Here is a 13,707-nt window from a genome sequence, read left to right as displayed (position 1 = left end):
CTTTTTAAAATGAAAAATCTGTAAATGCCTTACATGTCGTCTATATTTGGATTTGCACCCAGAGCTTTTATTTCTGTTACAAATTCCAGTGAAATGGTATTAAAATAACAAACACCCAACCCCTATTTTCTAGAAGAAAATTACAAATTCAAAACCAGTGGAAATTGCATTTTACTTTCTTTTCAAAGTTCTCTATTGCTTTACCTACTTAGCATGTACAAAAAACCCCACTTTTCTTCACAGTAATACTGAAAATGAAGATATTTCAGCAGTATCAGAAAAACCTGATATTTATTGTATTAATCACTACGATAATGCTGAGGCTGTCAGAAACATGAATGGGATCCACAGACTGTTAACTGATGGAGTCAAAAACATGGCATTAAAGGCTGAGGTACTGTAATTTTGAAATACATTTTATACATCTATTATTTACATTTATATACCACTGTTCATCTTGTGGGGTCCCAGGGTGGTGGACACATATAGCAGAATCATAAAGCAATTCAGATGTAATTTAAAATCATATTCACCCTGAACTATTTATCAGTCTCCCCAGCAGAGTAGTAACACTAGTAGCAGTTCATCAGTAGCAGATGCTGAAGAAGCAGATGAAGAGAATGGTGGTAATTTACCAAGGGCTCAAGAAGGGGATTTAATGCTTGGAACTAATGTGCGAAGGAAGGATGAAGCGAAAACAGACAGTTCTTTGTCATCATACTCTATTCAGCAGGTAAAACACATTTAGTTCTTAAGAGTAATCTATATGAACCCTGAAACAATGTTCTTCTGGATTTCTTTTTAGTTAGCCAATGATAAATTGTTCAAAAAAGAGAGAAATCACAGCAGTACTAATAAATAATATCACATTACAAAATAGTGAAATGCTGCACATAGCTGTATATTTATAATTCAATTTGATATTTTCACCCAAAGTTAGCAATCACTCATTTTCTGGCTCCTCCACCCCTGTTCCCACTCCAGACTTTCAGTGTTTTAAATCATTGTGGTAGTCAGACATATGAAATTTAGCCCGTTCCTTTTTAATAGACAGAACTGCAACTAGGAATCTGGCTAGATAAAATATGATCCTATGGTGTCTGGTTTTTGAACAGAAAGACCAGCCTGTCCTCTACCCCGCTGTCCCTCCAAATCCCCTTTGTTCCCCAACCACTTCACTATGGACATGGACAACTACATATACTGCACTACAGGGTGTGTTCCAGGATTTCCACAGCTGGCTGTCAATATCAACATCTGTGCTCCCCCAGTTCCTCCTTTGAACTGTCCTAATGTAGTTGCAGAAGGATTTCTTTTCATATATTATAGCAGACCAATCTCTGGTTTTGATGTAATCATAATCCATGCACCCTTAATGTTTGCCTTTCTATTTCTTACACCCTCTTGAAGTTTTTGTACAATCATTATCCATGTAGTGTTAGAGTTATAATAGGGTTGTGCTTATATGACTGTATCACACCAGTACTATTTCATCTGGACTGGCTGTCATTTTGTTTCTTGGCCTGTTGAAAGTGTTGTATTAACATTTAAAACCTAAAAGAGCTTACAACCTGTTACTTGGAAGGTTCACTTCCTCCTGTATATACCTCTTTGGACCTTTGGATCTTCCTCAGAGCACATTCTTGTTGGTTGAGAAAGAAAAAGTAGGTAAAATAAAAAGAGAATTCCTGGATGCCTAGAACCAGGTTTGGCAAGAGAACCACAGCAGAGCATTAAAAACACAAAATGTGTGGCACTGTAAAGTTTGGAAATTTAGGCTGTTAGACCATTAAAACATCCCCATCTAAGTTGCTTCCAAAATTCCCCACCTCCCTTAGCATAGAAAGAGATCGCACATTGTAAGTTTAAACTTTTATAAGTTTAAAATGCTTTACTTACAAATTTTTCAAAGATCAGATTCATGCGCTTTTTCATACAGCACTTAGAAAAGACAGACAGTAAAACTCAGGTTCCAAAGTGGTAAATGTTTCTAAATTATTTGTATAGAAACACTAAGATAGCTCCTTAAGCCATGTGATCTTGGCTTGGAGCAACTAGTCCAGACCTCCTTCCTGGTAGGGTTCACATGGTAGAATGTGAGAAAGTGGGAGAAACAAGAGCTTGACAACCCTTCTTCCCAAGGTAAGCAGGAGTGACCTCACTAAGCCTGGCAGAACAGCTTACTCTTATGGTCTTAAGCTCTTCATGCATTAATTAGACTTAAGCATGTTGGTTATGTGAGACTGATTATCCCACACTTTCTTGGGCATCCCCACCCAGTAAGGGGAAGCAACTAGACAGAAGTTTAGAAGTAAAGGTTGTCTAGTTGCACCAACATCCTCTACTCCCCCCACCTGATGTTATTGATATCTAGAAGAATTAATGCTGTAAAGCTCAAGAATGGAATTCCAAGCCTATGTTATTTAATACTAGTAAAGCCTTAGGTTTCAATCCTAAATTAATGGGAGGGCCATTGAACTCAATGGGAGATACTTCAGGGTAAGCATTGGACCATAGCATTAATGTAATTTTCAGGTAATGAAGTGGACTGCCAGGGTCTGAAAGTAAGATGTAGTTCAAGTGCTAGAAGGTATAAGCAGGGCTTTGTTTCTAGATAAAGTGGTGACGGAACAGTTTCGGTGAGTTCCGGCTGAAAAAAACACCCTGGTACAAGTCAGTACGTGAATACATTGGACACACAGTTTATAACAGAAACAATTAAGGTGGTTTTAAGCTTGTTATTGTTAAGCTTATTGTATTTTATATATTTGAGAGGTGTCATTATTGTCATTTTCTAAAACAATAGATTGCATCTAAGATAATTGTTTCCAAAAAATAAAAGAAATGTTTCTCTAATTTTGCTGTGTGGTTTACATTGTGTGCCCTCCTTTCATTTATAGCAGATTGATCAAGAACCAGCTTGTTGTGAGTGCCATGTCTGTAAACAGGAAATCTCAGGCCCCTCTTCTTCAGACACTGAAGTGAAATGTCTTCCTGCTGGGCATCAATTTAGGATGCCAGAAAAACCTGCCCATCCTGCTCTTCATCTTTATCCTCATATCCATGGACAAATACCACTTCATACTATTCCTCACTTACCTCCTCCACTAATCCATCCTTCTTTATACACTGCTTCCCCCTTTGCACAAAATAAGGTAAGTCTGTCAAAGTGGCAATCTTCCGGGTTCCAGGATATTTCATGCATCTGTTAAAAATAATTTGCTAGTTCAGAGGTTTTCAACCTTTACTGAGTCCACAGCTCCATTGACCAACTACATTCATTCTGTGGCAGCCCTGTGGGGCTCAGGAGCCCAGTTATGTGATCACTTGCCTGTAGAGCTGGCAGCCTCTCATCTTTTTTCAAACACTCTCCCTTGTGGAGTCTTCCTTCAGCCTCCTCTCCCTCTGGGCAGCCAGTGCTGCTGCCTCTGGTCTCTGAGCCTCTGCCACCCCGAAAGAGTGGTGCCTCCTCACACCGCCCCACAGGGACCTGGGAAAAAGATTCCCCCAGACTTGGTGGCCCAACGGAGACTGGCCAAAGTTGAACATGAGGACAGCACCTTAGCATGGGAGGCAACAGTGGACACTACTGGGCCAGCATAGCGGAAAGCTTCCCCTTCAGCACCGAGCACTCAACTCCCACAGACCTTGCACACAGCAAACACAAGAAAGGTCAGTGCAGTGCCTGCCTGCCTGCCTGGCCTCCCACTCCTGGCCTGTCCACTCCAAAGAAAGGGCTGTCGGACTGGGTGAGTGGGCTTCCTCTCCTGCCTGCTTGCTTACTCCAAGGCTGCCTCAGCTCCTGGTAACCAGTACCCCCTGGCCAGCCCCAGAGACATGTTTTTCCAGGGAAGCCTGTAGCCAGGACTGCTGCAACAAAGAGCTGTGCAAGACAGAGGCCAGTGTTGCCTGCAGCATCCCCAACCATCTTTCAAGGTACGCCCGGGTGCCGCGACACACTGGTTGAAAACCACTGTGCTAAGTCTTTGAACTGGTGTTATCAAATGTCACTACCAAGGAAACAGTAGCCATTAGATGATAAATTGTCAGTTTTACAAAAATTTGGTACTTGAAGTTTTTTAATCCCAGAGACACATTCAGCTATGAATGAATAACTAAAACATTAAGAAATTAATAAAACATTAGTTTTATATTAAGGTTACCATTACTATTTAAGAGTGCTACAATTATATTTTCCTTACAAAATATTCTTTAAAAAATGCATTCACGCCTGCATATACAATACAATACACACATGTAGCCAACTGAAAATCATATAGAAAGATGGGGAAAGTAGGTGATCCTTTTGTCTGTGAGAACATTGCGATCCTGGGGATATCCCATCATTGATCATTCCTTGCTCTCTCTAGCCCAGGTGCATGTGTGTCACTAACATTTTCATGCCACGTTTCACATTTCCAAAAGCACCATGGATATCAGTCACAAAACAGCTGCCATATCTAAAAGAGCAGAAAAAGATACATAGCCACAAAAAGCATGGGTGTGCCCCCATTTTTAAAAAAGGCACCTACAGCAGCCATTACTGTTATTTGCCATAGAAATAAGAGCTTTCTATCTCCTCTGTTCAGCATTAGCCTTCCGTTAAGTGTGGGTATGTTCAATGTATGAGAGGCCAAGTCGGTTCAAAGAGGAAGTGAGTAAGAAGAGCAAACAGTCTCTCATGCATTGTGAATTTTTAAGTGTTGGACCTTCTGTGGGCACCATAAGAGGTACAGTGGGCACACTGGGTCCTGCAGGCACCACATTGGTGACCACTGTGCTAGCCTATTTGAATGGAACAGACAGTCTTATCCAATGGTAATTGGTACCATCATTACATGTCCCCTAGGAATCTGCTTAGCAGGTTTTCTTAGCTTGGTCTTCTTTGCAGCTGGTAGGACTCCAGCTCGGCAATCCTGCTGTTAAATTCCTTCAATATCAACCACAGGTGCTAATTTGAATCCCTGGGGCCACCAAACAGAAAGTTATACATGACAGCTGAAGCTCTTGTTCAACACCTCAGAGTACATTCCAACATTGTAGAATCAGTTCAGCACATCCATCACTTTATCTGTATTTGATGAAAAGAAGATACAGAGCTGAGCCTCATCAGTTCCACCTTGCTCAGGTGACCTCATTCTGTGTTTTCCTTCCATCTATAGCTACAAGTAGGCTGCAGCTATGGCCCTGTGCTCTACTGACTATATAGTGACTGAACTGAAATGTAACAGCAAATCATGGTAATGAGGAAGACCTTAGGCTATGAAACAAGAAACTGAAGTTAAGCAAGCAAGCAAGGAGATGCTTTCAAACACCTTGTTGTCATGCTAGAGGGAAGGCTCATGAGCCCAAGGACTGCATAGGCTCATTCTGGTCATTATAAACTGTGGCATAGCATGATGTCTGAATGCAGCTGTTGTATAATGGTATTTTCAGAGCAACATGACTCAGTGCATCATTTTCCCTTGTATGTGCCTAATAATTTTGGAGTGGATGTAAACAAGCAGAAGACTAATTAGAAAGTACTCTTGTTGTAGGCCCTGGTTCAGAATAATGGAAACAATCAGCAAGCACTCAGTACACCATTCCAAGATAATATCTATCCAAATGGTTTTGGAAGTACCACAGACTGGAAGGGTTCTAAATTTTTAAGCATCTGGGAATCGGAAGTCATGAATGAGAAAAACTGGAATGCCTCCACCTCTTTACAAGAGGAACTTCCTGGTGAGAGTATAATTCTGCTTTACTCTGAAAAGCGGCAATTTGATTCTGGATGTTCTAGTAAGGCCCTTGACTGAATTAGATTTACTGTCTGATTCCAATTGGGACAATAGGAGGGAAAGAGGGATCAAATACAGGTACCCATTTGATTTGTGATATTTACAAATGCACTAGTATTGTCAGAAATCTTTGGGCCTCAGCAATCACTCTTTGGGCGTGATTGCTGACATGTGGGTCCTTGTTGACCCAGAAGTAATGGGGGGCAGGACAAGGTGCACTCCACTACCGCTTGCAGGGGCCGGAAACAGAACCCCCATGTGAAATTGTCGCTGCTTGTATAGTAAAACTAGTGGACCTGCAAAATGTTGTATTGTAGCTCCTGTATTCCACCCCTCTTCTGTTCCCGTTCCCCAGTCAGCCAGCATTCTATGGCCACTGAGCATGCTCGGTTCTCATTGAGCTGCTGGGGTTTCTTTGTCCTAAAATATTTTTGTAGTTCTGCACACGTTAAGGTTTCCCTAAGCCTGTTGATTCCTCTCTTTTGTGCATGGATTCTGCTGTTTTAACTGCATAAGCAACAGTAATTATAGCCTGAACTTCTTTGTTTTTTTGAGATGGGGAAGAACTCAGGCTCCACATCAAAATGCAATATATTCCTAATGCGTTTGTTTTACCTGCACTTCTGGCTGAAGGTGTTGAATAAAACAAACCAGCATCAAAGACAGGGATTCCGGCTATAGTTTGCTTCTTACCTCATGTACATTTTTTAAAAAGTTCTTTAACGTATAAATATGTTGCATCACGGTTCTTTAATAAGTATAGCACAGCCCTCCAATAAATGCTCTGCTATCATATTTTTAAATGTTTTAGGGCTTTATAGATTGTAGTTTAATGGTTTATGGTATAATGAATTTTATTACTGCCTTGGGATGGTTTACACGGTGTTTGTAAATACCAGAAGAGGTTTTGGATAGTGGTTCTGTGTATAAAACTATTAACCTGAAATTGCTTTTGAGATTACAATGAATTATTACATTACTTAAAGTTTTAAACGGAATAATACCAATTCTAAACATATTTCTGATTATACATATCTGTGTTACAGCTGATAGCATAAGGAGTCTTTAGCTTTCATTCATCCCAGACATACTCTGTGAACCACCCTGAGACCGCTGGGTTTAGAGCGGTATTTAAAGTGTGTGTGTGTGTGTGTGTGGCCCTATACCCATCTAGGTGACATTAATGCAATGTTAATAATGCTAAACAACTGAACTAGTTTGTCTCTTTCTTCAATTTAAAGGAAGTGCTGCAGCAGCAGCAGCTCTTTCAGAACTGATACCTAATGTACTTCCCGTAACATCTAGAAATGAAGGAATGGTAATAACTGAGAGCAAAAAGAGGGAAAATACTTTAAAGAAAAAATGTCTGTATCATTGTCAAGATGCGTCTTTTATGGACACTAAAAAAGTAGTGATGGCAACATCTTCAGCAACCTCTTCAGTTTCATGCACTGCTACCACAGTACAGTCAAGCAACAACCAGTTTAAAGTTTCATCTAAAAGATCATCATCACTAGGTAAATATTAAATACACTTGTTATCCTGCTTATTAGCCAACAGAGTTCCCAAAGCAGCTTACATAAACATTTTTAAGCAGTTACAAGTCATAGAATCATAGAGTTGTCTAGTCCAACCACCTGCAATGCAGGAATCTCAGCTAAAGCATCCAAGACATTTGGCCATCCAATCTCTGCTTTAAAACCTCAAAGGAAATACAGTCCACCACCTCCCAAGGGAGACAATTCCCCTGTGACAAGGAGAGTGCTGTTGTGCTAAGGTTCTGCTTACAGAATTCCCATAAGCATCTACTTGGCCACTGTGAGAAGAAAATGCTGGACTTTGGGCCTTAGAACTGATCCAACTGGTTCTTATTTTCTAACATTTAAATCTCACACAAGAGCTAGCAGAGGAAAAAAAGAAGAGGGCAAACATAGGTAACAAGAAACCTAGAATTGATAGCCAAAGGAAAAAAATGGACAAGAGCAAACCAAAATAAAAGCAGAGCTAAAACAAAAGAGAAACAATTTCAGTTGAACCCAGAAGTTGTTGGAAAGATCTGGTGCTTGACTTTGCATCTAGATCTGACTTTAGTGGGCCTCTCTTGGGAGGGTATGCTAAAGGTTGGCCCCACAACTGAAAAGTCCCTGTTTCTAGTAAATGTCTGCCAATATGAGTCTTCTTTTACAACAACAAATGGAAACACAAGACCCAATCACATCTGAAAACAATACTTGTACTGTGCTCTCAAATATCAGTGCATGAAATAGTTAATAACCAAACATACAGATAAACTATTACAATGTTCTAAACAGAGTACTAGTGAAAGTGCTTTTCATCTACACCCAGGGTTTTTGTTTTTTTAAAGTTTTATGTGTAATTAATTTCTGGTTCTTTGGTATATTTTCTGTGTGAATTCCATATTAAGTTGGTGATAAGGGAAATGCCTCCAGCTACAACTCCATAACAAGCTTTCTACAAAACACATTACTACTCGCATACCATTACACCAACTTATAGTCTTAACTTTTTATAAATAAAAAAGGAACCATTTAAGTGACAAACAAATATGTAATATTACAAGGCCATCTACACGGCTTGCCAGCTTATCTTTCACCAGCCCAAAGACTGGATGGCTACCACTTCAGGCTATGCTTGCATTCATATCATCTGCAACAATCACATCCTTAAAATAATAATCACTTTTAAGATATACAGTGGTGCCCCGCAAGACGAATGCCTCGCAAGACGGAAAACCCGCTAGACGAAAGGGTTTTCCGTTTTTGAGTTGCTTCGCAGGACGAATTTCCCTATGGGCTTGCTTCGCAAGACGAAAATGTCTTGCAAGTCTTGAGATTTTTTTTTCGCTTTTCGCCCCCTTTATCTAACCTGCTAAGCCTTTAATAGCCTTTAATAGCCTTTTAGCAGCTAATCCGCTAAGCCTTTAAGCCTTTAATAGCCGCTAATAGCGCTAATCCGTTAAGCCGCTAATAGGGTTGCTTCGCAAGACGAAAAAACCGCTAGACGAAGACTCTCGCGGAACGGATAAATTTCGTCTTGCGAGGCACCACTGTAGCCTGTAACTAAAAACAGATGCTATAAAAGTGCCAGCAGATCAAAAGTTTCATTCAGCTCATTAGGGGTTACAGTTTGTAAAGAAAAAATCCAATAGGCTTCTTGCTAGCAGAGTAAAATGTGAGGACTTTGCACTTTTTAAGTAGACATAATTTGTTCAGTCACTAGAAACCTTGCATTTTCAGGAAAATTATTTTCCAGAAAATGTGTTAGAAGAGCCTCAGTAGTTTAGTTCTGATCTTTGTTCTCTAACCTGTAATCTGAGGATTTCTTTATCTGTCCTATGTTTACAAAAGAGGAATGACACTAAATAGCATAAATTACATTGACTTGCAGTAAAATCTCAATGTAAAACTTTACCATCATTAGGATTTGTAAATGGTTGAAATGTGGGAATGGAGACAAAAGGAATTTTCTCTGGTGTTCACTCATAGAGCTAAGCATACATAAGTCACAGTATTTGATAGACAGCCTGTCAGATAATTCTGCTTACATGTTCCATTACCATGTGAAATGAAGTATGCCTAAGACCAAACTTCCCATCTTTCTTCCCAAGTTCCTTTCTACATACCGTATTTTTCCCTCTATAACACGCAGATTTTTTCTCCTAAAAAGTAAGGGGAAATGTCTGTGCGTGTTATTGAGCGAATGTGTGGTCCCTGGAGCCGACAGGCGCGAGTGAAGGCAAAAATCAGGCAAATATCAATCGTCCGGAGAAAGGAAGCCTTGAAAAGAGGAAGCTGCTGCTTTCCTGCATTCTGCCTCAGGGTCTTACTGCCCACCCGCTTCTGTTTGTTACTGTGTTTGCTCAAACAGAACAAAGAGCAGAGAAAACCCCTCCCCTCCAGGCAAGGAGAGGGGAAAGCAGAGCGTCCTTCCTTCTAATTCCTCTCGTGCTCCGGTGCTGCAACATGCAGGTGGGGGAGAGAGAGAGAGCTGGCTGGCTTGGGTGGGTGGGTGCGTGGGGGGAACTTTTGCCTTCCTTTCCTCCCTCCGGTAAAATCCCTCTCCTGCATTCTTAGCCAGCTGCTTCTCCGCACACCCCTCTCGCTGCTCCTTGTCCCTTCTATGTTTTTCCTTCCCTCCCCACTTAAAACGTGGTTACAAAGCACGGATCCACATGGATCCTCAGGATCTTTGCATTGGGTCACCCCAAATTCACCATCAGATCACATAGTAATGATCTGATGCAAAAACAGGGCTGCAATGGTGCAAAAACATAGTTACAAAGCACGGATCCACATGGATCCTCGGGATCTTTGCATTGGGTCACCCCAAATTCACCATCAGATCACATAGCATGTCCATGGCTACAGCCTGCACCAAAAAAACACCCACCCACTGTTGCCTGGGGCTGCAATGGTGCAAAAACGTGGTTACAAAGCACAGATCCACATGGATCCTCAGGATCTTTGCATAGGGTCACCCCAAATTCACCATCAGATCACATAGCATGCCCATGGCTACAGCCTGTACCAAAAAAACACACACCCACTGTTGCCTGGGGCTGCAATGGTGCAAAAATGTGGTTACAAAGCACGGATCCACATGGATCCTCAGGATCTTTGCATAGGGTCACCCCAAATTCACCATCAGATCACATAGCATGTCCGTGGCTACAGCCTGCACCAAAAAAACACCCACCCACTGTTGCCTGGGGCTGCAATGGTGCAAAAACGTGGTTACAAAGCACAGATCCACATGGATTCTCAGGATCTTTGCATTGGGCTACCCCAAACTCACCGTCAAATCACATGTCTGTGGCCACAGCATGAAGCACAAAAATGATACATCCACTGTTTCATTCAGAATTTTTTTTTCTTGTTTTCCTCCTCTAAAAACTATGTGCGTGTTATGGTCAGGTGCGTGTTATCGAGCAAAAAATACGGTATATTTCTTATACAGGTTCCTGTTTCCTCCCAAACGCAGAATAAACTAACCCTTTCAGCATCCTCCATAGCCTTTCCCTCTGCTTCTCTACTCTCAGCTGTATGTCAGTCTCCTGTCCCTGCCCAAATGCCTCTGCCCCTTGCTGCATCATATGTCTTACAAGATAGCTTTGTAATGTCACCCCCTCTTTCTCTTTCAAACTTGGAATATAGAATTGTGCCCAGAACATTCATAAGTGAAGTTCATTTCAGTTATCTCTGTGCTGAGAGATACCATCCAACAGGCATGCAAACAAGTGAATTGATTGCGTGAGGCTTTGGCTTTAAGATGCCATTTGGCAATTATTTTAAATTACAAATATTTATTAAATTGCCTCTTTTAAAAACCAACTGTTTGTGCAATATTTTATCCATGGTTGCAATTTTTTTTAAAAAAACTAGATTATAAATTCTATTCAAATTTCAGAAATGACTGCCAGTGAAATGAAGACATTGTTAACGTTGAGAATATGAGGTAACTTTTCTTTCTTGTATTTAGGTGATGTATTCCACAATATCAGTTCAGAGGATCACAGATGTTCTGCATTGGCTGCACCTCAAAATCCCACAAATTTTGTGCCACTTCCTTTCCTTTCTCCTGTGGTGCTTCCTCCAGCTTCTACTCCCCATCTGCCAAGTCCTAATGCTTCATCTTTCTCCAGAGTTACCACAACTGCACCCAGCTTTGTGGATTCCCATTCAGGTCTTTATCCCATGACAGTTCCACCTCTTTCAACCACAGAGAGCTTAATTAGTGCTCCATCAAGTGTTTGCAGGTGAGATTTTGTTTGTCTTTACATTTTTATTTAAAAATAGAAATTTAAAAACCACAACATGGCCAAAAGATGTGATTAATACTTGGATGCCAAGACCATGTAACACTGGTCCTGAAAGACCTACATTGGCTCCCAGTACATTTCCGAGCACAGTGAGGTTACAGGGAACCAGGCAGAGGGCCTTCTTGGTGGTGGTGCCCGCCCTGTGGAATGCCCTCCCATCAGATATCAAGGAAATACAGTGGTACCTCGGGTTACATACGGTTCAGGTTACAGACACTTCAGGTTACAGACTCCGCTAACCCAGAAATAGTGCTTCAGGTTAAGAACTTTGCTTCAGGATGAGAACAGAAATCGGGCTCCGGCGGCACGGCAACAGCAGGAGGCCCCATTAGCTAAAGTGGTGCTTCAGGTTAAGAACAGTTTCAGGTTAAGAACGGACCTCCAGAACGAATTAAGTACTTAACCCAAGGTACCACTGTAAACAACTGTCTGACTTAGAAGACATCTGAAAGCAGCCCTGTTTAGGGAGGTTTTTAAAGTTTGATGTTTTATTGTGCTTTTAATTCTGTTGGGAGCTCCCCAGAGTGGCTGAGGAAACCCAGCCAGATGGGCAGCGTATAAATAATAAATTATTGTTATTGTTATTATTATTCTCGGTGCCTTTAGAATTTATTTGCTTGTTAATTCATTGGTTTTGTAAAAAATTTTTTTATTAGTTTTCCAATATTATTCCAATAATAGCCGCATTATACCAATACCAATTCATATCCAATTAATACAGTTATTAATACAGATTATTCAAATCCCAAATTATACATTTTAATTAAAGTGCCCCCCACGTGCTAGATTTGATGGCTTCCTGATTTTATTTTATTTTATGTGTTCCAAAATCTCGCTAATTTCAGTTACATTCCAGTTATAATGATAACCCCTTATAAAACAGCTGCAATCTTAATGATTTCTATTCATATTGTTACATTAAATAATTTATAAAACTTCAAGTGAGGAACTTGTAAGTGTTGTCATTGTTCTTTCCTGCATGTGGCAATTACTTTGTCCAGTATGTTTCTTCTTGTCCATATATGATGCTATGTCTTTCTTTCCTCCAACTGTTGCTGTTACCCATCATGATTTGGGTGGAGCTGTTGTTCCATTGTTTTCCAAAAGTCTCTGCATTGCTATTTGTTGCTTTGCACAGAGAACACAAACAGCAGCTTCCTGGAGCCTCTCTGTCCCAGTAAATAAACTGTTCTCGCCATTTTTTTCTCAGCTTGGGAAGAGTGGTATGTGATTCCTTACAGCTGATAATTTATGGCTAATTATCCTTCAAAGTTACATTAAATCCAAGTCCTCTCAGTCTTTTTTCCACTTTCCTTTGTAGCTAGTAGAGGGTGGGTGGGGTTGGCTTTATATTTCCAACATAGTCCTTCCTTTTGTTTCAGGTCACAGACAGTTTCCATTTTTGTTGTTAAATTCCATTTTAATAATCCAGTTTCTTTCAGCCTCACTTGTACATTTATATTTTTTACTTGCATTCCGAGGAGGGTTGCCAAATCATATTCATTCATATATATATATATATATATATATATATATATACACACACACACACACACACACACATATATATATATATATATATATATATATATATATATAATAAGCCAACCATGGGCTCCCCTCCTTCCACCATCTCTGGCACCGAATGAAATATTAGCTGCTCAGTTCATACCTTTAATCCATGCAGCTGGGTTGTCCTACAGTTTGTAAACTCATCTCTTCTAGCACACACCTGTACTTTAATCTCCAATTAAAATTCAATTAGCAGGCTAACCTCTGCTTCCAGGAATGGAGTCGGGGGTTTCGGTGTTGCAGAAAACTTGCAGCTGAGGTTCTTCCTTGGATGAGCAGCCAAAACCTCTACTAGGAAAGAGGAGTCAGGACAAAACGGATAGGTACAACACCTAATTTATTTCAGCTGAAATAGCCAGTGCTCTCCGATTCACACCACAAGGAGAGACTGACAACTGAGCAAACAGCAAAGCAAATTCTTATAGGGTCTGCAAAACAAGCTGCAATCATCAAGAGGGTTGACCAAGAGGAAACATTTGTTGCTTGCAAAGGGTACCTTCTTCAAAATTGGCAAAA

At 40.5% G+C, this 13,707-nt stretch overlaps 1 protein-coding gene across 5 annotated transcripts in view; it reads left to right on the top strand.

Moving 5' to 3' along the window:
• The window catches only part of FAM193A (family with sequence similarity 193 member A), a 56,565-nt gene that overhangs the window by 26,462 nt on the left and 16,396 nt on the right, over positions 1-13,707 (top strand). For 3 of the 5 annotated variants that reach the window (XM_081015139.1, XM_081015137.1, XM_081015140.1), the window contains 6 exons: positions 244-394; positions 551-733; positions 2,901-3,155; positions 5,538-5,724; positions 7,022-7,297; positions 11,280-11,556. In XM_081015139.1, coding sequence (XP_080871265.1) covers positions 244-394; positions 551-733; positions 2,901-3,155; positions 5,538-5,724; positions 7,022-7,297; positions 11,280-11,556 — 1,329 coding nt within the window. The remainder of the gene's footprint in view (positions 1-243; positions 395-550; positions 734-2,900; positions 3,156-5,537; positions 5,725-7,021; positions 7,298-11,279; positions 11,557-13,707) is intronic. The other 2 variants (XM_081015138.1, XM_081015141.1) reach the window with 2 other exon arrangements.

The sequence above is a fragment of the Podarcis pityusensis genome, assembly GCF_964106645.2.
Source record: "Podarcis pityusensis genome assembly, chromosome: 7".
Taxonomy (NCBI): Eukaryota; Metazoa; Chordata; class Lepidosauria; order Squamata; family Lacertidae; genus Podarcis; species Podarcis pityusensis.
This window is presented reverse-complemented; position numbering and strand designations above follow the sequence as displayed.